The 26,471-nt window shown below is 42.0% G+C and overlaps 1 protein-coding gene and 1 non-coding gene across 2 annotated transcripts in view; one reads left to right on the top strand and one right to left on the bottom strand.

Moving 5' to 3' along the window:
- Positions 1-26,471, bottom strand: part of SLC38A11 (solute carrier family 38 member 11) — a 489,938-nt gene that overhangs the window by 138,079 nt on the left and 325,388 nt on the right. Inside the window, exons 5-6 of the mRNA XM_078683357.1 lie at positions 23,220-23,290; positions 10,137-10,298 (exon numbers count right to left, since the gene is read on the bottom strand). Coding sequence (XP_078539483.1) covers positions 10,137-10,298; positions 23,220-23,290 — 233 coding nt within the window. The remainder of the gene's footprint in view (positions 1-10,136; positions 10,299-23,219; positions 23,291-26,471) is intronic.
- On the top strand, positions 25,111-25,242 carry LOC144825879 (small nucleolar RNA SNORA26). The gene has a single exon (XR_013609644.1). It is a non-coding gene; the product is annotated as a small nucleolar RNA SNORA26 (small nucleolar RNA).

Genomic DNA, 26,471 nt, shown 5'->3' with positions numbered 1-26,471 from the left:
GTACAACGTTTGGTCAAATTCAAAGTAGTTCTCAAAGAGCACTACCTTGAGGCATTGCAGGATAAACTCACCATTGGTGATATCATTGTTTCTAGATAGTATGGTTTCAATGACCTCATAGGCACCCTCTTGAGGGATGTTAGAATACAACGATTCAACATCTAAGGTGACCATTATCTCAGCATTCTCAATAAATGGGGTGCCTTCCACCTGTTGGATAAAATGTCCCGTATCTCGAACGTATGACTCCAGTTCCATGACCATCGGATTCAAAAATCTGTCAATATATTTGGACAGTGGCTCAGTGGCAGAGCCAATTGTTGAGACGATGGGTCGCATGGGTGGGTCAACACTGCTTTTGTGTGTCTTCGGAACTCCATAAATAATGGGTTTTTTGGTGTTGCTGGGAGTGAGGAATTCCGCTTCAGCCTCACAGATGTAATTTCGGTTGACTGCTCTCTGCACCATGGTCAATATACGTCTTTTCAGAGCATTTTCAGGGTTCCTTTTGATAGGTATGTAATGGCCTGAGGCGGATAGGAGTTCAGTCATTCTCCTTTTATAATCAGAGGTGTTAAATAGGACAATACCGCCCCCTTTATCACAAGGTTTAATTGTGATATCTTTATTTTGTTTGAGTTCCTTAAGAGCCTTGTCTTCTTGTCTGGGCAGGTTCGCTTTCGGTGTGGGCACATATTGTGTCATTTTGTTTACTTTTTTCATGACTGTCTTCTCAAAGAAGTTTACTTCAGGGCCCACCATTTCCAATGTGGGAGTAAAGGAAGAAGGTGGTTTGTATCCAGATCTATTATCCTCGCTGTTTGCCGGAGGGGCCTCTTGAAAGAATTTTTGGAGGCGAACCTTCCTAAAAAATAGTTGCAGATCCCTGCAGATCCCTGCAGATCCCTGTATATTTGATGTTGTATAGATTATGTGGACTCAAACAATGTAAATTACTCTTTGTACCCTGTTTTTTTGATACATAAAATCAAAGAAAAATTTATAAATAATGTACAAAAAATTAAATCCTCTCGATGTATATTTAAATTGACTTGCCGTGTATCTTGTGCAGTTCTGGCTCCTAGACATGTCACCCCTTTATTATTAGTTGGATCCCCTCCGGGACCATAATATCTCAAGGGCAGGGTTGTTCTTTTGCTCTCTTTCCAGTTGTTTTTCCCCCTCTGCCTGCCCATATCACTAAAACCCACCGGGGAACCCCCTTCTTTCCTTAATTATGCGTTGTAAAGGTATCTGCGTTGTAAAAACATGTGTTGTAAATACATGCGTTGTAATAGTTTTTGCGTTGTAAAAATTTCGTTGTAATGGTATGCGTTCTAAACGTATGAGTTGTAACGTCATACATCCAAATAAAATATACTGTTTGAAAAATACATATACAATGTATATATTCAAATACATGTTGTTAGTAAACAATAGTTTTGTATTTATATTAATATAAATATATTAATATTACATTTTGTAACAAACATTTTAATTGAAGAAAATATTGTAGAATAGATTTATTTTTATACATTTTGTTAAACATTTTGTTAATTTTTTTTACACCATTTCAACATTTTTACAATTATAATAATAAATATTATGTATTTTATAATATTTATTTTTATAATTTTACAAATTGTGTAAATTTTTCTAAGTAATTTAATACAAAAAAATTACTATTTTTTCATAGTATTCCTTGGTTTATTAAATTAACAAATACTTTGCTTGCATTAAATAATAAGTGTGTAATTTCTATCATTTTCTTTAGTTTTGGGTCCTTTATTTTGTAACCGCTTTAGGTCGTTTTGTGTCATTTTGAGGAAGTTCAGCTAGCGGTTGGGAAACACTTCACGTCTCTGAAGGTAAGGTTTATTTAATATGTTTTAACTGTGTTTTGAATTAATTTTGAGAGTAGTTTGGTCGTATTTAGTGTTGTTAGAAGTAAATGTGTTGTATTGGCGATTATGATATGTTGTGTTTGCGGATGTACATTTAACGTACTTTTTAGTGTTGTATTGCCTTGTGTGTAGAGTTAGTGTTTAGATGTTTAAGTTTATTATTCGAAATATTATGTTGCTATTACTTTTAGTAGGAGTGTATGTGTTATTTTATGTGGGTGGGAATATTTCTTTTATGTCTTTCACTTGCAGGAGTTCCTGATGTCCGAAGGAAGCGTTTTTTTTTGGGGAGAAGTGTTCGTTAGTTTTATTAACTAATAGTTTGTAGACACTTCTTCAAATTTTTCGGCTTTCCTGGAGCGTTTTTTCTACATTTTTACATTTTTCGGGTTTTTTATGGTATTTCGAAAGAGCTTCGTGGAATGGATTTATCTATTTTGGGACAGTTGTATTTTTTTCATTTTTTTTTGGGTAACTGGTATTCGAAACTGGATTATTTTGGTGGAAATGGATTCTACATCATTTGGAATATCTTTGGTAAGCTCTTTTACATTTTTATAATTGTCGGTGGGTAATGTTTTAATGAATATTGTTTAGTTTTATTTATTTCAAACATAATTAATGTGTGTATATATATTTAATTATATAATATATATTCCATACATTAATTTTTTTCGAGATAAATTATATGAATGTAATATTATTGTATTAGAACATTTTTCTATTGAGATTGTTTGTGGCTTAGAGTAGTTTACAGTAGTGTTTTGGCTATTATATTGAGGTATTCCATGCCTGTTGTGCTAGGGTACAGCTTTACTTGTTGCTCTAGGTATTTGTGCATTTGTTTTGTTTGTTTGGATGTTTTTGGAGTTAGTTCAGTAATGGATTGCTCCATTCTGAATTCCTGATAACTTTGCTCTTTTTGGAGGAATGTAATGAATTTTTCTAATGTTGGTTTAGTTCGGCCTGTTGATTGGAGGAAGGCATTGTGCCAACCTTCAACTGCGTTGTTTGTTTTAGATTCTCCATTTAAGGTGCTTCTGTAAACATTCCACCAGGGTATTAAGAATTTAGGATTTCTCCTGTGGCCAGATCTATGGAGTCTACCTATCCAAGTGTCCTCAAAGTAGTCTAAGAGAGGAGTTAACTTTGCTTCATTTTGTTTGTAAAATTGGCTGTCTATTAAAAGGTTGTAGTGTTCGGCCACATCTGTTTCAGGGACGTAAGCTAGTGCTATCAGTTTTTTTATTTGATATGCAAAAGATGAGCTTGTAGCATATTCTATGCTTAGAGTAGTTTTTTGTAAATGCCTCCAAAGACACTGATTAAAATGATAATAGCAGCCTTGGATACAGGTATGGGGGTGTATTTTTAAAATAGCTGAGAGCTTTGCTTGTTCAAAATCCAGTATAATTTTTTCAGGGGAATAGTCATTTGTTTTTTGTTTGATAATGTTTAATAAATCCATATATGTTGAATTAGTTTTATTTGGAAGCAGTGCATATAGTAGAGGTATGTTACAGTTTTGATATAAGCCATGTATTGTGTAAAGTTGGTAGAAAGGTCTGGGACAGATGTTAAAAGTACCGTCCATCATCCAAAATTGGCATTGTTGGAGTTTTATTAAATTTATAGCAGTACCAAAGATTATTATTCTTTTCTCATTGTTTTTATTGTCGTAAATTATAAAAGGTATTTTGTTTAAAGTTATAGTTTGGTCATGAGTTAAATTTATATCACTATATGTTTTAGGAGGTGGAGTGGTAGTAGTAGTTTCTTTTTTGGTACGTGATATTGTTCTTTTGAGAGAAATTATATTAGGCATTTGGGTAGTGGCTGTTTTGGGGATTTGTGGAATTTGTTCTTTTAAAATTAGGCTTGTAGGTTTTTGGGAACATGTACTAGCTTCTTTAATGTTTTCTAATGCTGTTCTGACTTCTATTTCTGTTATATTTGGAGGGTGGTTGTGTTCCCTGGTGTAAAGGACAGTTGCTTCTCTAGTTGTTGCTCTTCCATAACATTTGTTAGAGTAATATTTGCAACATTTCCAATTTACTTTCATCCCACATTGTTTCTCTTGGGTATAAGTATAAACCATGTAGCAGAGTAATAGTTTCCCTTTTTGACTGGTAACAAATTCAGCTCCTTCTGTCATTTTCTCCTTTTTAAATCTATTAGAAATATATGGTATAGTTATTATAGTTATAGTTATATGTATTGTAAGTGGGAATTATAAATATTTATATTGTGCATGCTTACCTTTGGTTGAAGTTTAGTCTGTGATTTTGATGTTCTTTACTCTTTTCCTTGTGGTCTGTCTTTTCTGGTGTTTCTTTGCTTGAAAAAAAACATTTATTTGTGTTAATTGTTTAGTTATATTTTTTTGGGTAGCTTTTACATGTTTTGCTATAAGTTAAAGCTTTTACTTATTTTATCTTTTTGAAAAGTGTTTGGATATACTTACTTTGGTAGTTGTATCTTTGTTTGTTGAATTCTGTTCTTTGATATTTGTTGTTAGTGGATGTTGTAGTGGTGCTAGAAAAAAAGAAGGATATATGCATAAATTATTACAATATGTTAGCAATTTTTCATTCTTTAGGAGTTACTGTTTGTCACATCATTTAATTGACTTACTTTGTATTAGTTGCTTGTTATGCAGAGTTTTAATGCTGTTGTAGGTGTAAGGCAATCTGTTCAATTTTCAGTTGTGGCCTGTATTTTCTTTGATGTCTTTATCTGTAAAAAAAAAAAATATTCATTAAAATCCATATTTATAAACATATTTTTGGAAGCAGGTCTGTTTGCTGTTTTAATGTTAAAGCTTCAATTAATTAATGTTGTTTGAGAAAAAATATAAAATGATTACTTTGTTAGTAGTTTCGTAGTTTTCTTCTTAGTTTTTTCTGTTCTTTAGTAGTGAAGTTTTCTGTAGTGGTAGGAGATAATATACAATACATATGTATGAGTAATTTGTCCTTTTTACTACATGTGTAATTTTAGCAGTTCCTTTAATTAAGTTACATTTTGTTACTTACTTTCAATCCTCTTAATGGTAGGTTGAATCTTAGTTTTCTTGTAGGCGTCGTCAAATGTATCCACAGTATTCTTTCCTGTCTTCTACTTTTCTCAGGTAATTTGTTTGTTGGATGTAATTGTTTATATAGTGTTTTGGAGTTAGTAATTAGTTAGCTATTGGTGAGTTTATGTTTGTACTGTTTTGATTCGTTGGTTTGTATTTTTGAAAAACTGTTGGTGTAATTAATTACCATACATGGTAAACGCTAATTAATGTTGAGCATACATACCTTTATATAATATGTTAAAGAAATAATTTATACATGTGTAAATCATAAATTTTTAAATGTGAAAATTTATGTATTTATAAATTGTTGTAAAATGTGAATTGTAGTGCTAATAGTATTTTTTTAATGTTTAAAAGTGTTATAGAATAATAATAAAATTGTTCGATATTGCTTAAATAACGATATTATTGTAGCCGATATTTTTACTCTCGATATTTTTAACGTACTGTTTATAAATTTTAATTATCGATATTTAAATATTGCGATATATATGGGGTCGATATAATTGATATCGATGTTTATGTATTGCGATATTTTAATTTCGATATTTGTGTATGTGATTAAATAAGTATAGGATGACGATATATTTGATGTCGATATTTTTGTGTCGATAATTTTGTACTACGATAATGTGTGTTTCGGTATTATGTCATAGATTCTCCAGTAACACGGCAGGTTGGTTCCAGACTAGTGCAACCTCCTCAGGTGAACTACTGGAAACTGGGTTGTCATCAGAAGCCTTTTAATGTCATGATAGCCGTAACATAGAAGCACTGTTCCAGCACATCACAACACTACAATTCCCTGCTTCCCTGTTCCATTCGTCCATGTTCTGCCTGAAATAATGCACATTAGACATGGAATTGAATAAGCAGCTGTGTCTGGCTCATGATAATATGGGGAAGGGGCTCAGTCTTGAAGATTCGCCTTGTGCTATATTCAGTAGAGACCCAGGTATCATGATAGTGCTTGGTTCAGAAATGAAAGTAACCACTGATACGGCTTCAAGATGCAATGGTTTGAGGAAATATGACTTCAGAGGGGGCAAAGGAGAGAAACAACCACTGACAAGGTGGTAAAATGAATATTTTGACACAAACAAATTGCAAATGCCAGGGCCTATGTAAGAGTACATCTGCATCCCTGACAAAGTATCAGAAGTCAGTCTTAGCCCTAGCAACGGCTGCAGCTCTGCGCCAAATAGAGCAGATCTCACTGCTGCATGCCACACTCAACCGGAAATTGGAGGCGAGAGAATCTAGAGCCAGCAAATAATGCTCCTGCGTCTGCCTTTGTCACAACACTGTGTTCGTGTAAGCTCTGCGCCAAATAGAGCAGATCTCACTGCTGCATGCCACACTCAACCGGAAATTGGAGGTGGGAGAATCTAGAGCCAGCAAATAATGCTCCTGCGTCTGCCTTTGTCACAACACTGTGTTCGTGTACTCAGAAATAATATTACATCTGACGTCATAGATCACATCCATGAAGACATCACATACTAAATTACAACGTCACATGGTGTATAGTATTCAGTAAGTAAACATTTTTTCTAAGTGTGCTAGGAACTGCATCCTCAAAAAAAAAAATCTCACTCTGTAATTTAATCAAAAACAGATCATGTCCATCTACATTCATTGGATACTAAAAGATTTCGGACAGTAAGCGTGGAGGGAGGGAAACATCCTTTACACCGCGGATGTTTCAACGCGGTGCTTTTACGACGCGTCCTTTACAACGCAAGTCGTAACCACGACTTGCGCTGGAGGGCGCTACAGGATTAAGAATAGTATATTTACTATTCCAACACCTTCCCTAGTGTCCACGGGGACTGGTGTTAGAATAGTAAATTAAAATATTCTCGATCCGGCCCCCCCAACGTAAGTCGTTGTCCCGACTTGCGTTGTAAAAAACTCGTTGTAACAGCACGCGTTGTGACGGTACGCGTCGTATCGTCATACATCCGTGGAGGGAGCACAATGTTATTAGGCTTGTCTGTTTGACAGTTTCATTCAAAACATGAACTTTTTATCAAAATTACACAAGGACCTCTTCCTGAAATTCCAAAAGAGTAGAATAATGTAGGATGTCAAAACAAGATAGGACTTCAATGTTTGGGGGGAGGATATGGCCTAACGGGCTCTGGTGGGCGATCTCAAATCTGGGGAATTGGGTTTGAGTCTCGGCAATGACGCGCAACATCCTGTGATTCTGGGCAAATCACTTAATCTCCCCATGCCTAACACAGAAATGAATGTGTCATTGTGTAAAGTAACTGGTGCTCATGTAAAGCGCTCAGATACCTGGTACCTTCCAGTCAAGTTTGTGCTATATGAAACTCTGGAAAATCATGTGTCACATTTTAGAGGATTGCAAAAAACACAGTTGATGGACAGAATGTAGAACAATGTCATACATTCACCACAGTACAAGGATCTGGGCCTAAATCCATCGTTTCTTTGTACTCCACACCACCCTGGGTTAGACACTGGCTATATGCAAATCAGCTCTGACCCTGTGCCTCATGGGAACAGTCCAGTCCGAACTACCAAGCCATGTCTTTCCCAGACCGGAATCAAGCATCCAAGGACCGGTTTCTGGCTATCAGCCTTCATCAGCCTGGATAGCTTGACTCCAGTGGTGTGGAGAGCCTGGGACTCACGTCTGAGCATACCCAGCCCACTCGGAGTGAAAATTGCAAAAAACACAGTTGATGGACAGAATGTAGAATAATGTCATACATTCACCCCAGTACAAGGATCTGGGCCTAAATCCATAGTTTCTTTGCACTCCACACCACCCTGGGTTAGGCACTGGCTATATGCAAATCAGCTCTGACCCTGTGCCTCATGGGAACAGTCCAGTCCGAACTACCAAGCCATGTCTTTCCCAGACCGGAATCAAGCATCCAAGGACCGGTTTCTGGCTATCATCAGCCTGGATAGCTTGACTCCAGTGGTGTGGAGAGCCCGAGTGGGATGGGTATGCTCAGACATGAGTCCCATGCTCTCCACACCACTGGAGTCAAGCTATCCAGGCTGATAGACAGAAACCGGTCCTTGGATGCTTGATTCCGATCCAGGAAAGACATGGCTTGGCAGTTCGGGCAGGACTGTTCCCATGAGGCACAGGGTCAAGGCTGATTTGCATATAGCCATGTCTGACCTGGGGTGGTGTGGAGTGCAAAAAAACGATGGATTTAGGCCCAGATCTCTGTACTGGGGTGAATGTATGACATTGTTCTGCATTCTGTCCATCAATTAATGTTTTTGCATTTGTCACCCCGAGTGGGATGGATATGCTCAGACGTGAGTCCCATGCTCTCCACACCACTGGAGTCAAGCTATCCAGGCTGATGAAGGCTGATAGCCAGAAACCGGTCCTTGGATGCTTGATTCCGGTCCAGGAAAGACATGGCTTGGCAGTTCGGGCTGGACTGTTCCCATGAGGCACAGGGTCAAAGCTGATTTGCATATAGCCATGTCTGACCTGGGGTGATGTGGAGTGCACAAAAACGATGGATTTAGGCCCAGATCTCTGTACTGGGGTGAATGTATGACATTGTTCTGCATTCTGTCCATCAATTGTTGTTTTTGCATTTGTCACCCCGAGTGGGATGGGTATGCTCAGACGTGAGTCCCATACTCTCCACACCACTGGAGTCAAGCTATCCAGGCTGATGAAGGCTGATAGCCAGAAACCGGTCCTTGGATGCTTGATTCCAGTCCCGGAAAGACATGGCTTGGCAGTTCGGCTGGACTGTTCCCATGAGGCACAGGGTCAAGGCTGATTTGCATATAGCCATGTCTGACCTGGGGTAATGTGGAGTGCAAAACAACGATGGATTTAGGCCCAGATCTCTGTACTGGGGTGAATGTATGACATTGTTCTGCATTCTGTCCATCAATTGTTGTTTTTGCATTTGTCACCCCGAGTGGGATGGGTATGCTCAGACGTGAGTCCCATACTCTCCACACCACTGGAGTCAAGCTATCCAGGCTGATGAAGGCTGATAGCCAGAAACCGGTCCTTGGATGCTTGATTCCGGTCCAGGAAAGACATGGCTTGGCAGTTCGGGCTGGACTGTTCCCATGAGGCACAGGGTCAAGGCTGATTTGCATATAGCCATGTCTGACCTGGGGTGGGGTGGAGTGCAAAAAAACGATGGATTTAGGTCCAGATCTCTGTACTGGGGTGAATGTATGACATTATTCTGCATTCTGTCCATCAATTGTTGTTTTTACATTTTAGAGGATGGCAAACCCAGGGACACGAGGGCTCAGTTAAGTGAGGAAATAACTGGCAGCGGGGGCTGGGGCCACTGAGAGGAAGGCGGTAATGTGGCATACATCTGAACCTATCAGGCGTCCTGTCAGCCTCGATCTCGGTTTCCCATCTCCTGAAAAGATAGGTGAAGTGACGTGTTTTCACCTGCAGAGCAATAGCTGGCTCTGCCATTGGAAACGTCCCATCGGGTATCTGTCTGTCACCTAAGATGAGGTTGTGAAGCCCACACGTTCTAATGTCTTCTAACATCATGTTAGCCATGTATTGCTGTCCTGGAAAGAAAAAATATCAGTGTCCTCAAGGCGCAGAGAAAATATAAATAATCATGCAAAATATGGTCTCTGGCAGTAGACAGTAGAAAGGAATTACTACTGTCTATAAACTGGGCAAACTCTTCCTGCTTAGAATGATACCCAGTTCATCGCTGGTTGTTTTTTAATATACCATAACTTGGTGGGCCAGCCTCCTGTCAGATTTTGGCTCAGGCCTATAACTCAGGTTCAGGACCTTTGACAGCCGGTATAGCCCTCAGCACCGGGCTATAAGGCTATAATAGTAGACAACTAATATCTACATACCCACAATGACTTACCATTTGTTTGCTAATTCTGCCTTTGTGTCTCTGCATCAGAAGTTGCACATATGCAAATGCTGTAATTTCGTCAATTTCAGTAATTCATTTGGAAATTCGCTTGCCGAAATTTGCACAGGTTTCTGCACATTCAATTCTTTAATAAACAAGTTGCATTAATGTATGAAAGGGGATTGCATGAACTTGCATTATGATCAGTTAATTTGGAAAGCACTATATAGACAGTTCAAACATGCTAAGCTAAATAAGAGAGAATCTATAACGGCTTACCTTGCGTGTAGCCTGTAAAGGACACATACCCAAATACAGCAAACAACAAGCTGACGAATACAGCAAACATTACTGACACATGAGTAACATGGGACCAGTTATGAAGTGAGGGTTCTTCCATGCATCCAAAAATGAAAAATATATTGTGATGGCAAATAAACACTGAAATGAAGAGAAACCAGAAATTATGCTGCAGCCAATTATAAGTAAACAAAAACAGAACATATCTGTTCTTGATGGACAATCATCATTAAGGTGAATCATTAGATCAAGAAACAATATAATAAAACAATATATACGCCTTATTAACGAATTTTGTTACGGAAATTGTAGAGCGCACAGCTACCCCCAACGAGGGTGTCCCGGTGCCGAGGCAGACTGAAGCAGACAGGAGAGAAGAGAAAGCTAGATGCTGGTGAAAAACCAAGTTTTCATGGCACGCCGAAAAGCGAGTGGCAAGGTATTCCAAAGTTTTAGGTTCTGACCTTGAATCAATCCATCACATCAATGATATTTACAACGTAATAAATGTCACACAATCAATTTAATGATAAAACATTTCCGAGAAACATAATATGACTGATGATCATTATGCAAGATAGCCCTGTCATCGGTCAGGCACAGACCAGGGATTCACAAACTAGCAAAAACAAAGTAGTAGCAAAAGAAAGAGCACAACATTTGATACTCTAGGGCTTATTACGATGTTGGGCGGACGACACCGTCATGGGCGGCTCTAGGCTCATGGCGGCCCTGGGCAAGGAGCGTAGGTAGGGGGCCCCGGAAGTGGGGGTCCGGGCGGAACGCGGAGGCCAGTGAAGAGGGGGGGTCAGGGTGTTTTAAAGTGGAACAGAGCCGGAGGCCACCAAATTCCTGCCAGGGACCGCCACGCAAATATGTATCCATCCTCAGATGATTATTATATTAAGGATATATTTGGGCATGGTGGCCCCTGGGGTTTGGTGGCCCTGTGCAGGTGCACAGCTTGCACATGCCTAAGGCCGCCCCTGACACCGTTGTGGATTGGAACCGCCTAACCTTAGGCCGGCGTTTCCAACTGCAGTATTAGGACTGGTGGTCGCAAACATCCATTCTAAAATCGAAGCTTGTGCGGCAGGCGTAATAGGCCCACAGCACAAGCTTCCATTGTAGAATGTATTTTTTTAAATATCCCTGCACCCTGTGGCAGGCACCATGAGGTGTCTGCCACATAGTGCAGGAATGTTTAGGGGGGCACCTATTACCATAGCGGCGGGCCAGGGGAAAGGGAGTCCTGCTATGGGCTCCCAAAGACACTTTCCACCAGCCTTCCCATGTCAGAAAGGCCAACATGGCAAGGCTACTGGAAAATGCCAAAAACTACAAAATTTGAGAAGGGTCAGAGGAGATATATTTAAAGACCTAACATCCCATCTCCAACAACAGTCATTTATATACCAAATTGGATGAAGAGGTCTAGAACGTGTGGTAACACAAGAAGACTACAAAAGAGTGGATACTAGAGTAATAGTTGGCCGAGATATTCCCATCAAACCGCCCTAATTTGGCGGAGTTTCATCATATGGGATCTTTGTAGTAACACCCGACTCTACCGCCCAAACCATCAGCTGATGGTGCGGGAGTGGATGTAGATCTTACACTCGTGCCAAACTTATACTCATAGAGTGGTGATGAAAGTGTCTGTGCAGTGCTGTGGTGAAAGAATGTTAAAATTAGCGACTCAGACAAGAGCACATTTAATAAAGAAAGTCCGAGTGTTAAAGTTAAAAACACGCCAGGTAGTTGAAGCTAAAGACTACACTATGGCGCTGTGCAGGTGGTCAACATGTTTCAGCCCTATAGACGTGTCGTCAGGCTTTCGTCAGGACCAAAGATTTAAAGCTACTGCCACAAAAAGTGAATTATAACGAAGTGAAGTGAGAACATAAATAAAATGCAATCAGCTACCATGAACTTGGAGCCCCAATGTCCATATGTAGAAGATGTTTTCCTTTCACAATCCTGAAAAAAATATAACCAAGATTATGTGCATTACTAATATATACCACAATTAAATAGCAAAGACATGTGTGTACCACACCATAAACGGGATCAAAAGATATCCCGTCCACCATTAGAGTCTACTTACTCATTTACAGAACACGCCACTTGTGTCTATAAATACTCACCAAGCTTTGCAAGGAAGTGGACCTCACCTCACCCGGCAACCGCTCGGGAATATGAGGCCCCGCTCTAAAAAGTGCATAAGAAAGCAAAATATCCAGAAGAATTATACGCTTTCCACCATTAGTTGCAACACTTATTTATCACAACCCATAAACTGTGAACTTGCATAAATGCGACCATAATACAACTTAAAAGGGGTGGCTGTAAGTGATGATATGCTATGGCCAAAAAGCAGGGGAGTTTAACTCAGGCCAAAGCAACTACAACAACTTAAAACATAGGATAGATGGAGACTAACAAGGGTAAGCAAGAGCGCTACCACATGACAGCAGAGAGCAGCAACTTAGCAAACAATCTACCTCACTGTATCAATCAATCAATCAGGTCATTTGTAAAGCGCACTACTCACCCGTAGGGTCTCAAGGCGCTGAGTACTTCCAGTATGTACTGTTTAGACTCTCACCTTACCTGTCCGTCGGTACCTCTCTCAGGCGTCCGAGAGGAAGTGGAGGTACCGACCGGATCAGGAAGACTGCTTTAAATACTGCCGTCAATTGGTAGTTAACTTCGTCATTGACACCAGCTGTTTAGAAAAAATCGCGTCTTAGACCGCGATGCGCATGTGCGTGAAACGGCCACTGCAGCAGTTCTTGCCGTCAATTGGTTGTTTGACAGAATCCGCGTTTCAGACCGCGATGCGCATGTGTGTAAAATAACCACTAAAGTAAATGTCACCGTCAATTGGCTGTTTTAGCAGAGATCGCGTCTCCGACCGCGATGCGCATGTGCATGAAACACCCGCTACAATGACGCGGGAAAGTATGCGCCGTGTTATTAGCCTCGAAGATCTCACAAACCATAGGCGCATGCGCACACAGGGAGTCCGTTACTCGTGCGCGCATGTGCTCTGCAGGAATATCTGATAAGACTGCGCTTTGAAAATTCAGGCGCATGGCCCGTGTGAGCACAGCAGCGAAAGTAGATGATCAGTGACGCGCTGTGCCCATGCACAATGTACATGTGGCTCAGGAAGCTAGATAACCGCCATTAACACACATAATTATGTAGATAGATAAATAAGATTGCTGCAAGTGCCCAGAACAAATTTACAGTTTACAAAAGCCTCGATTGATGAGAGGTCAGGAAGAGGAAATAAACAAGGTGATAGCTAACCATCCCTCCTGCAACCAACGGGTGTATGTGAGACAGTCGCCTAAAGAGGCATGCTAGAGGAAGTGTAATAATAATGGCTGTCTCACCACCTACAGCTGGTCATTATGGAACAGAGTGGATCACCCTAACAAGAGCTCGTAGTATAAGAGACAGTTTGGTGCATACTAGACCAGTTATGAAGAAAGTGGAACAGCAAAATACCCTCTGGAACACCCAACCAGTGCGTGGGCATTTTCCATGTGGCTCGTGCAGTGCCTGTCCACAGACCTATAAAACAGACCAGGTCGACATAGGTACAGGGACACCTTGGATACTTCGCAAACACACGAACTGTAACACAGAAGGTGTTATATATCTGATTACTTGTCCTTGTTCCCTACAGTACATAGGACACACTACCAGGAAAATGAGAATACGAATAAGTGAGCATAAGAGCACTATTCGCTGCCATAAGCAATCGACTGGTCTCACCAACCACTTTCTTGAAAAGAAACACAGAGCTGAAGATCTAAAGTGGGTGATTTTAGAACACCCTTACATTCCACCCCATATTACTGACAAATCTAAATTCCTATTTGTGAAAGAGCAGAGGTGGGTGTTTAGGCTCCGAAGTGATAGCATAGGGTTGAACGATCCCATTCCATGGACGTCTATGTGATGAGGGATCTTAACATCTGTTTTTCCATCATAAACTAGAATCCTCTAGTAGGCTTGTATCTAGCACAAGAACATCCGTAGTCTGTTAGGGTGATCCACTCTGTTCCATAATGACCAGCTGTAGGTGGTGAGACAGCCATTATTATTACACTTCCTCTAGCATGCCTCTTTAGGCGACTGTCTCACATACACCCGTTGGTTGCAGGAGGGATGGTTAGCTATCACCTTGTTTATTTCCTCTTCCTGACCTCTCATCAATCGAGGCTTTTGTAAACTGTAAATTTGTTCTGGGCACTTGCAGCAATCTTATTTATCTATCTACATAATTATGTGTGTTAATGGCGGTTATCTAGCTTCCTGAGCCACATGTACATTGTGCATGGGCACAGCGCGTCACTGATCATCTACTTTCGCTGCTGTGCTCACACGGGCCATGCGCCTGAATTTTCAAAGCGCAGTCTTATCAGATATTCCTGCAGAGCACATGCGCGCACGAGTAACGGACTCCCTGTGTGCGCATGCGCCTATGGTTTGTGAGATCTTCGAGGCTAATAACACGGCGCATACTTTCCCGCGTCATTGTAGCGGGTGTTTCATGCACATGCGCATCGCGGTCGGAGACGCGATCTCTGCTAAAACAGCCAATTGACGGTGACATTTACTTTAGTGGTTATTTTACACACATGCGCATCGCGGTCTGAAACGCGGATTCTGTCAAACAACCAATTGACGGCAAGAACTGCTGCAGTGGCCGTTTCACGCACATGCGCATCGCGGTCTAAGACGCGATTTTTTCTAAACAGCTGGTGTCAATGACGAAGTTAACTACCAATTGACGGCAGTATTTAAAGCAGTCTTCCTGATCCGGTCGGTACCTCCACTTCCTCTCGGACGCCTGAGAGAGGTACCGACGGACAGGTAAGGTGAGAGTCTAAACAGTACATACTGGAAGTATGCTACAGTGAGGTAGATTGTTTGCTAAGTTGCTGCTCTCTGCTGTCATGTGGTAGCGCTCTTGCTTACCCTTGTTAGTCTCCATCTATCCTATGTTTTAAGTTGTTGTAGTTGCTTTGGCCTGAGTTAAACTCCCCTGCTTTTTGGCCATAGCATATCATCACTTACAGCCACCCCTTTTAAGTTGTATTATGGTCGCATTTATGCAAGTTCACAGTTTATGGGTTGTGATAAATAAGTGTTGCAACTAATGGTGGAAAGCGTATAATTCTTCTGGATATTTTGCTTTCTTATGCACTTTTTAGAGCGGGGCCTCATATTCCCGAGCGGTTGCCGGGTGAGGTGAGGTCCACTTCCTTGCAAAGCTTGGTGAGTATTTATAGACACAAGTGGCGTGTTCTGTAAATGAGTAAGTAGACTCTAATGGTGGACGGGATATCTTTTGATCCCGTTTATGGTGTGGTACACACATGTCTTTGCTATTTAATTGTGGTATATATTAGTAATGCACATAATCTTGGTTATATTTTTTTCAGGATTGTGAAAGGAAAACATCTTCTACATATGGACATTGGGGCTCCAAGTTCATGGTAGCTGATTGCATTTTATTTATGTTCTCACTTCACTTCGTTATAATTCACTTTTTGTGGCAGTAGCTTTAAATCTTTGGTCCTGACGAAAGCCTGACGACACGTCTATAGGGCTGAAACATGTTGACCACCTGCACAGCGCCATAGTGTAGTCTTTAGCTTCAACTACCTGGCGTGTTTTTAACTTTAACACTCGGACTTTCTTTATTAAATGTGCTCTTGTCTGAGTCGCTAATTTTAACATTCTTTCACCACAGCACTGCACAGACACTTTCATCACCACTCTATGAGTATAAGTTTGGCACGAGTGTAAGATCTACATCCACTCCCGCACCATCAGCTGATGGTTTGGGCGGTAGAGTCGGGTGTTACTACAAAGATCCCATATGATGAAACTCCGCCAAATTAGGGCGGTTTGATGGGAATATCTCGGCCAACTATTACTCTAGTATCCACTCTTTTGTAGTCTTCTTGTGTTACCACACGTTCTAGACCTCTTCATCCAATTTGGTATATACTGGAAAATGCCATCATAATCCTGACGGCGAAGCCAAGCCTGGCTCCGCTGTCATAAGGGGATTATGGTGGGTTGCGACGCAGCCCGTCGGAAGCGGTGCAGATGGTCCCTCTGCCCGTTGCCTCCGCCCACCGCATCATAATGCGGTGGGCAAACCGCAGGAGCAGATGTCGGTGGGTTCAACACCGACATTCCGTAGGGGTTAGAAGCACCGACATCATAATAAGCCCCATTGTTTCAACCAAAGTAAATTATTTCTGATTAATGTACTTGCAATAGTTGCAATTTAAAATGCTGCTAACACAAGCTATGACAATCAGGGGGAAATGGTTGCAGTGGTGGGTGCGCCACACAAGAGGAGTAAATTGCTGAAAACCACATGTGTGCACGGATGCATGTAAATCTGTCTGCATCTTTGAATTTTTGCCTGTCTGTTGGTCTGTGTGCATGGATACACAAATGTCTGTTGATTGGAGTGAATGTTTGTTGGCCCTTTAAGAAGTTGTTGTTTTCTTTCCTCTCTCCTTTCAGCTGGAGCATGGCAGATCAGGCCTGGGGTTGCACATTACTTGATTACGTGGAGGAGTACATTGCTTTTGTTGGAGGCATCATTGATGACAGCTTTGTACTATGTGACCAGAGCTGCAAGTGGGCTATGCTGGGATTTCTTTAGCTTTGCTGTGCTCCCCTCGATGTTTCTTGCTGCTGTCAGCAAGCTCCTGGCGGTACCTTGGTGTCGAGAGTTTGCCCGTTTTAGATGACAGCCAGAACAGTCAAGTGGCAATTGCTGTTTTTATGTTTTTTTCCCCTTTTAAATAGCACAAATTCATGGCCCAAAGGCAGTAGAGCTCTTTACATAAGGCCATGTTACATTACATGTTTTTTATGTCATCGGGTGATTAAGTGATGACGCCGGGACTGGAACCTGGCTCTCCAATTCCAGAGTTGCCTGCTCTAGACATTAGGCCACATTTCCTCCCTGTTTTCTGCAGGCTATGGCAGAAGTGTCTAAGCAAGTCCTGAATGCCCGTGCTTGGATTAGATGTGGCAACCAAAATGAAAGTGGTGATCTTGGGAAGGAAACCTTTGGCTGGGGAGACGACCTGATGATCAGCAGACCTCAGCTCCACACATACCTCAAAAATCCCACGCTAGAAATTTAGGAAATATCTTGGATGATAAGCTTGACATGACAGCACAAGTAAACGCAATTACCTCCACGTGATTCTGCATCCTGAGAGTGCTACAAAAGATCTTCAGTTGGCTACCAGAGAACACTAGGAAGATGGTCACACAAGCTCTGATCACAAACAGACTTGACTACAGCAACACACTCTATGCAGGAACTATGCAGAAATTCCAGAAGAGTCTCCAAACCATCCAAAATGTTGTAGCAAAACTCATCCTGAACCTACCTCACTGCACACAAATCACCCTACACCTCAGAAAACTTCACTGGCTTCCCATACACAAACTCACCAAGCTCAAACTCCTCACCCACACATATAAAGCACTTCACAACACTTGTCCTACCTACCTCAACAGCTGCAATCACTTCACCTCACCTCCCAGGTACCTACGCTCAGCCGGACTCTCACTAGCATACGTTACTTGCATCCACAAAAAAAAGCTTGAGGCCGTGCCTTGTCTTACATCTCCCACAAAGTGTAGAAGGACCTCCCACATCATATCAATGCCTCCTCCTTGTTTCTTGAGTATCACAAGAAGCTGAAGAACAGACTCTTCGAATAATCTAACCAATGGCATAGCTAACTACCCACCTGCAAAGCGCCTGGATACCACCATGGTCAGCTTGATGCTCTATGCTAGAGTAGCTCTTCACTACATAAAAATATAGAAACTAAAAAACAGAATGAAAATATGCTGCAACTTCAAGGTTTTTACCCTTAAATGAACATTCCAAACAACTGTAAAATCGGTGGCACAGAAAATTTGTAAGACATGCAGGGGTGTAGTTAAGTAATTAAAGGTGCCATTTGCTTCCATTAATAAGTCCCTAAAGGTATAGTGCCCTGGCAACAAAGCATAGTCATTCATCAGTCAGCTCACTTGTTACACTGAAACACTATGTTCTTTCAAACGTTGAACTGTCTTAGGCTCAGTTACCACATAATACTGAATGGACGACCTATGTTGGAGGACCTATGGTCTAAGTAAATCCCAAGGTGCCTGGCCCCGTTGTGCATTCATCTCCGATTTACAGATAACATAGTATCTTCCAAACATTACTTTTGGGCATAAATCAATCTCTATAACACCATCTTTATTGACTAAATGTATATATTCACCCATCTCTATGTAACAAAGTAGCATACAAATCGATAATAAAAATAAACAATCTAGATGAATTAAATGTAACACTATTAAAAATACGGTAAAGAGCAAGCTGTTTGAATCTGCTAAGCTTCTGATCCTTGTTTAGTGTGCACTGGCGTTTTTGTGACCTCTGAAACCTGCTCTAGTAATCAGGGTGTCTCTGTATACCTGGTATATGCATGTTTTCACTGGGGTCAATGACTGTATCTAGAAATGGGGTACTGGATAGCTGTAGATATTGTGGCTCCCCTAGAGATGATAGATCAGGTGCCAGTGGCCTCACAGCGCAACACAGCTCTGCCACATTGTTTCTGCTGACCTCACAATATCCACTTTGTCTCCCAACAGGGGCTACACTTCACAACTGTTTTTGCATCTCTTGAAGAATGTAGAACTTGTTGCCATTTAGTCTTGTGCTTGCTATTGTGTTTGTTGGTGTTTTTAAGTGCTGACTGGCAAATTGGAGACCATAAGACTACAGTGAACAAACCTAACTGTTTGGGACATTTGTGGATCCCCAATTTGCTTCTTTGTCAGAAACCGTTAGCCGGCTGCTCAAGCACCACAAGGTCGCACGGAGAAGGAAGAGAATGTAGGGCCTGATGTACAGAGTGATTTAACAGTAGCAGATCCTCAATTACATTATTTGTGGGAGCTAAATTACTTGTTCTGATGTACCAAACCCATTTTGCAATTCAGACAAGTTTTTACAAACGAAACATTGATTCAGGAACTCATACCAAATTGCAATTTGGAAGGGAAAGTTAATCATGTTCCTTCTAAATTGCTAGTCAATAAGGTATGTATCAATGGTTTACATCCATAAATCCAGTTGCAAACCATTGATCTATTACAGACTACCAAGTTGGGGTGGTAGTGGATTCACAAAGGGGAAAGGACCCCTTGGAAACCCTGGGACCCCTTCTCCTTTGGGAATCAGTGTTGTAGGTTTAGGGGAATAAGCAGTGGTCCATTAGTTAGGGGGAGTGAGAAGGAACCTGAGCTACTTTAAAAAGAAACACCTTTCTCCTCTCCCTCCCACAAAACAAAATACCTTTAAAAAGCTTTGTTCCTTGGTACAGTTTTTATATCCCCTTTGAGGTTTGCATTACATATTGTTACATTTTAATATTTCTATCTCTTTTCATTGCCATTTGTTTTTGTAATGAGGTTTTACTTTGTATATCCTAATTGTTAAAGCTTTCTAAACTTAAAAAGAAACACATTTCTGCTTTGAAAAGCAATTACAGGGATGGTGGTCTGCAGTCCTTTGATTGTAGCCAATCATAGGGGAGTCACAAATTGAGATGTGCCAAATTAATATTAATCAGGCAAGTGATTTTGTAAAGTCCTGCAATATTGTATCTTCTGTTTTGACTTAGTTGTGCATAGGTCGGTTCACAAATTAAGATTGCATCATTAACAAGTCAGGGCCTCATTTGAAATATTTTGATGCAGGGCAGCACAGCAAGGCTTCCCGCTGCACTGCTGTGTGCCAAACTAAAAAGGCAGAAATGAGCAGTATCTACAAGATACGGCACATTCCTGTCCTTCTTCCTTGCGCCGGTGCACAAACAGCAGTCGTGCACAGCACAGACACCCTTGCGTCATTTTGCAATGGTGTCTGCACTGAGGGGATGATTGTTTTTGTAGATAAAGGGACACCTTCCTGCACAAAAACAACCATTAAAGGCATCTCCTCTTGCAGCACACATAGAAAGAGGAAAAAACAAGGAGAAATAAAAGTATTTCTCCTTGTTGCGCCTCCTAGGATATTGATGCATTACCAGGTTTACAAAATGTTGTAAATCTGGTATTGCGCCAAGTTCCATGGATGTTGCGTAGGAACACCCACAGCAACACCCATGGAACGCCCCTTTCACCCAGAGTTGTGCTTGAAAGGGAACTATATTTACAAGGCCATGAAAAGTCACACAGGGTGACTTTACATGGCCTTGTAAATATGGAGAAAATGTATTATTATTTATTTATTCTTGAAGCTTATAAAGTGCGCAGCTACCCCCAACGGGGATGTCCCGGCACTCTAGACTAAGAGCAGCAGGGATGTCTATCACGTTTAGAGATTGGTGAACAGCCAGATTTTTAGGTCGCGCCGGAACAGAGATTCAGATTCGGTCAGCCGCAGACACAGTGGTAGGCTGTTCCACAGTTTGGCAGTCACAACAGCAAAAGCTCTGCCCCCTGTTCTGGAACGGCGGAAGAGGGAAGGGGGGAGCAGGCGAAGGTGGTTGGATCTGATAGCTCGGGCAGACTGAACAGGCTTTAGCCTACATCTGCGATAAGCCGGGCCCAGGCCATTTAGAGCTCTGAAAGCCAGGACCAGGGATTTAAACTGGATGCGATGAGTAACAGGCAACCAGTGGAGTTTCATCAGATGAGGGGTATTTGAGTGTAAATGAAATTTAAACAGTATTCCTAAAGCACCTGGTTACCCGTGGGCATCCTCGCGCTATTGCCTGCATACACACTGAACACTGAACCGTAGTTTAAGGGAAGAGGAATTTTTAATCTGTTTCCGGAAAATGAGGTAGTTAGGTTGGGCACGGATCTGCAGGGACAGACTGTTCCAGATTTCAGCCACATTATAAGTGAAGAGGCGGCCACCACTGTGTGCTCTCTTTATTCTTGTTGTTAACAGTGGGTGATCGACCTCAGAACCTTATTAGGGCGGTACCGTTGGGCAAGGGACTGAACAGCCAAGGATCCCTTACCTGAGAGAGCCTTGTGTGCTATGAATAATGCTTTGAACTGAATACACTCCCGGATAGGAAGCCAGTGTAAAGATGCTAAAGCTTGTTTCGCCGAAGAGCGCTTTGGGATGTTCATAAGCATGCACGCTGCGCAGTTTTGAACAATTTGTAGCTTCCTTATCGAGGCGCAGGGGGCTCCAAGATATAGGACATTAGCATAGTCACGACAGGACAGGATAAGGGCCTGGACTAAAACTCTTCTTGCTGGGAAAGGGAGTAGAGAAAGCACTCTACAGATCCTTTGCAGGATCACATAGCAGCTTGCTGCTACTTTCTGCCCTTGCTCTTTAAAATCCAGGTTCCGGTCAAACACCCAGACTTTTAATTTGGTCTTCAGGAACGGGGATAGGACCAAGAGAACTAGGCCAGAATGGTCCGATATTAGCCATTTATTAGCCATTTCTTTATTCCCTAAGAGCAATATCTCAATTTTTAACCCATTAAGTTAAAAAAACGAGTCTTCCCTCCATCTTGATACTTTATCCAAACAGAGGGTGAGACCAGAGCTGGTGGAGTGCCGTTGGTTGAAGGAAACAAGCAACTGGGTGTCATCCGCATAAGTGACAATCTGGATTCCAAAAAGTAACACCACCTCTGCCAAAGGTCTCAGATAAACGTTAAAAAGTGTGGGGCTCAGGGAGGACCCCTGAGGAACCCCACAGTTAAGAGGTATAGGCTTAGAGGAAGTTCCGCCTTCAAAAACTTCAAAGAATCGATCTTCTAAAAATGACTGCAGCCAGTTAAGCATGGCCCCGGCAATTCCCACCTCGCTTAGTCTTTTTATCAACAACTGGTGGTTGACCATGTCGAAGGCCGCGCTCAGGTCCAAAAGAATAATGGCTGCGCAGTCTCCAGCATCTAATTTTTTTCTAGCCTCTTCCACTACCACCAGAAGAGCCGTCTCAGTACCCTGTTGAGGTCTGAAACCCATCTGGGAGGGGTGAAGACAATTATTATTCTCCAAAAAAGAGGACAGTGCAGAGTTCACATGTTTCTCAGCAATCTTAGTTATCACTGGCAACAGGGAGCTAGGACGATAATTGCTCCACACTTCCGGTTCCAGGGTTGGGTTTTTCAAAAGGGCCCATAGCCCGCTTCCACAGTGGGGGAACAATCCCTGAGGAAAAGGAGGCATTAATCAAGTTAAGAATTACTGGAAAAAGGGTTTCAGAGGCCAAATTTAAGATATTGGGAGGGGCATGGTCAATGGGGGAACCAGATTTCAGTTTGCTCAAGGCCTCGAGCAAAGTGGATGGGTTAAGTGGAGGAATTTCTTCCATTATACCAGCTCTCACTTTGTCCACGTTCTCCTGCTTTCCAATGTTTGATTGACTTGTTATTTGAGGGAAAGAGGAATATATGGTTAGGATTTTACTGGAAAAGAATTCTGCGATGGCATTACAGCGCGCTAAAGTGTTTTCAGAAAAAATGGGGGGAGAGGTGATGGTAAGCAATCCCTTGGCTATGCGAATGATTTTGCATAGCCAAGGGAAGCCCATTGCTCTGCCGGTCCATCAATAAAAGTGATGCACTGGCGGCGCAATGGGCTTGTAAATAGGCCCCTCAATGCTCAATTTGCAACCACTGTTTGAGAGTGTAATATTTGTACATCAGGTGTAACTATTCACTGGAGTGTGGTTGGAGGTCAACTTGCAGCCCAAACAGAGTCGCGTTAGTTCCTAGGACAGCCAGCTCTATACTTTGACTTGTGGGGTGCTGGTAAACTGAATAATTTAGTGACTCACAATTAATTACCAGTAATTCCACAAGGCCACTAGTGCACACTCAAGCAACCCAATTCGACTGGAAAAGCTTAAACAGAAGAAAGAAAACTGTATGGGGAAAAAGGAAATTGATTCTGTATATTTGACACAGTTTTAAGTGACCACAACTAAGAAAAGCACTTCCTGTAACTTACCAAATGATATGACACCAATTGCTTGCATGGCGTTAGGTTTTGCAAATACCCATGCATCTTCTGTTCGGGATCTAAAAGATAAAGCAATTTTTTAAATATTTTCTTCTCCAATTCATCTGGATTTCACCCTCCCCATTAAGATATGTTAGTGAGTGTCAGCAATGAATAAATAGCCTTAGATCCCACAGATTCAAGTAGAAAATGGTGGTATAACCACAGACCAGTAGAATCGGAATTTCCCATTTAGGCATCCCCCCATGTCGTAGTACTCATGTGGTAGTAGATCTGATGAATTTCAAGCTGCTAAGCAACACAGAATAAAACTGGCCTTAACTCAATAATATGCTTCTATCAAAAACCAAGTGGCAAACTGGTGCAGAGTTACTGAGCAAGAGCAGAAGGGATCCAAGTAACATACATGCCCCTGCATGTACAATGCGCCTATCGGCGAATGGGGTTTGAAGTGAACAAAGGCCTTGCTTCTGTTCTATTGACTTAGCATTGCACTTAAAATGCACCAAACTTGGATGGCTGTTTTGTTTAAAATTTTTACTGTGCCAATGTTTTATTGAGTTATAAATACGTAATGGAAGTTAAAAGATATTGTACTAACTTTCATCTTCCACATTTTATTGCATAGATCAGCACAGCCGTGGCAGTTTAGGGATAAATACAGTGGCAGTTCTATACCTACAATAAGTGGTCATGTGCATTCTCTTTTTCGTCCCACACCTGATGCTCTCATTCCCCCAATTTGTAGGTATCGCCTAGCATTGCAGCGCGCATGCGCTGCTCGCTTTGCGAGGCATGCAGCATATACCATAGCGTGGAAGCTTTGTGGAAGCTCCGCCCACTCTCCGCCCATCTTTTGTATTGGCTTAGATCCTAAACGCAGCCTTCCCATTGGTTTTAGGCTTGTTAGTCCCCCCTCCTGACAGGAATGTCGTCATTTGTGTCCTTCCATGGCTATTGGCCCTTTTACTGTAAACACTATTTTGTTCCTGTGCCTCCCCCCGTCCGCTCCCGCAGTCCATGACTTCTCGGGACACCACCACCCCGCACTCCAGTTCTTGCCTTTTTTCCCGCCTGTACTCCCTTTTAAAATGCAATAGGACTTGCGCAAATGTGAATTCTATTGCATTGCCAATGTTTGTTTTTAAAGTAGTGCGCAGCGATGCCTTACATCGTACGCATGCGTGCCAAAAGTCAGCCAGCAGTTGCCCGGTTGTGGGCGGGTATAAATCGGGAAAGAGGACAGCAAACAGAAGCCAGGCTTGGCTGCGCCTGGGTATAGGTAGGGCACCCTGTCACAAGAAGGCTTGACCGGCGGGTACTCTGCTTCAAGTCCAGCCGCTGGAGGCATGGTATAGGCCCAGAAACCTCATGGGCACAGTGAAACCACCCTCGAAACCAGTAGACACTGAGAAGGAGGGCGGAGAAGCCGGCCCAGGTGGTCTACTATGGAGCGCCAAACCTCGCCCCCACGACCGGTCTGAGGTTTGTGCTGTTTTATTTTCTGTTTAATGTATATTTAATTAATATAGCAAATGTATATATCGTGGCTACCTGTGAGACCCGCACGGGGAGATTAAGTAGTTTGCTCAAAATCACAGGCTATTGAGCTTACGCCGATACTTGTTATTGTAGAGAGTTTAAGAGGTAAGGTTTCGTTGATCTTCTCAGAGGACTGTGATGGTTGTGTTCCACGTGGGCGGGAATGGTTTAGTTTTGTGGTAGTAGTTTAAAACGTTTCTTTTGTGGTGAACACCCCTCGATGTTTTCTACTAAACAACTAGATTAAGCACCATTTGACTTATAGCTTGTTCTTCCTGCTTGGTTAAGTGGCTTTATTTTTATACTTTTATACCATGCGCGTTTCATCGAATCTTGCGACTCCCTTTGAGTTTGCATTCAGAGCATATTGCGCTTTGCAATGGCCAACGCAAGGGGAAAGAGCATTTCTCACTAAAACCTGGAGATGGTGATTCGCATGCCTCTCTGGATCCTGTTGTGAGGTACATTAATTCATGCTAAGTGCTATTAAGGGCTCAATTGTATGCCTATGATGTTCTTGAGTAGTTATCCCTTGCCGACATTACTTATTTATACTTTTAATGCAAAAAGAATTTGTGTTGAACATTGAAAGTAAACTGATGCAAACAGGCTTACTGTGTAAAATGTATGTTTCAAATAGTAATCGTGGCAGAACGCTAATTGATGGCGAGTGCTATAATGGTCACTGTGATAGTTCAGCCTTCTGCAAACGCAGAGAAAGTAATAGCATGCACTGATCAATCTGTGATATATTTTCTGTAGGTGCGGGATCCTTTATTTAGTTATTAATTTATTGAGTTTTTAAAGCGCGACAGCTACCCAAAAAGGGTTTCCCGGCGCTGATGAAATAATAAGCAGTTAAGCAGATCAGGGGCAAATTATTGATTAAACAGCCAGGTCTTAATGGCTCTGCGAAAATGAACACAGCTTGTTTCCATGCGTAAATTCAGAGGGAGGGAATTCCATAGTTTAGGACCTAACAGGGAAAAGGACCTTCCCCCCATCCTGGCGCGACGTACTTTGGGCTCGCTGAAGAGGCCATGAGATGAGGATCTCAGGCAGCGGGCAGGGGTGTAGGTATGAACGAGGGATTGTAAGTATCTTGGGGCAGTGCCCCATTTGATTCTGTGCATAAGACTAAGTGTTTTGACTTTATCTCTGTTTTCGACTCTTAGCCAGTGGAGTGCCCTGAGATGACCTGACATGCGTTCCATTCTATGACACTTGCAAAGCAATCTTGCGGCGCCGTTTTGCACAAGCTGAAGGCGTCTCATGACAGCCTGTGATGACCCCAAGTAGAGGACATTTCCGTAGTCCAAACGGGAGGTAATTAGGACGTTGACTACAGACTTCTGTGTGTCACCAGGCAACATCCAAATGATTTTCCTGAGCCACCTCAGGATGGTGAAACAGGTTGCTGTTAAATTAATAACTTGGGGCTCCATAGTTAGGCCATTGTCAATGATGATGCCCAGATTACGTACTTGGTGCGACGGAACGGGAAGAGATCCCATTTCTGGGGGCCAATGTCTTGGGCTCCAAAGACCCTGATTTGGGCCAAGTATTAAAACCTCCGTTTTGCCACCATTTAGCTTAAGCAGGTTGTCCCTCATCCACGTTGCAATTTTGCTAAGGCCTGACTGCAGAAGGGAGGAGGAATCCTGGTCTCTATTAGAGAGTGAGAAAACAATCTGCGAG

The sequence above is a fragment of the Lissotriton helveticus genome, chromosome 3_1 (assembly GCF_964261635.1).
Source record: "Lissotriton helveticus chromosome 3_1, aLisHel1.1, whole genome shotgun sequence".
Lineage (NCBI taxonomy): Eukaryota > Metazoa > Chordata > Amphibia > Caudata > Salamandridae > Lissotriton > Lissotriton helveticus.
The sequence above is the reverse complement of the archived record's forward strand: the minus strand, read 5'-3'. Positions and strand labels throughout refer to the sequence as shown.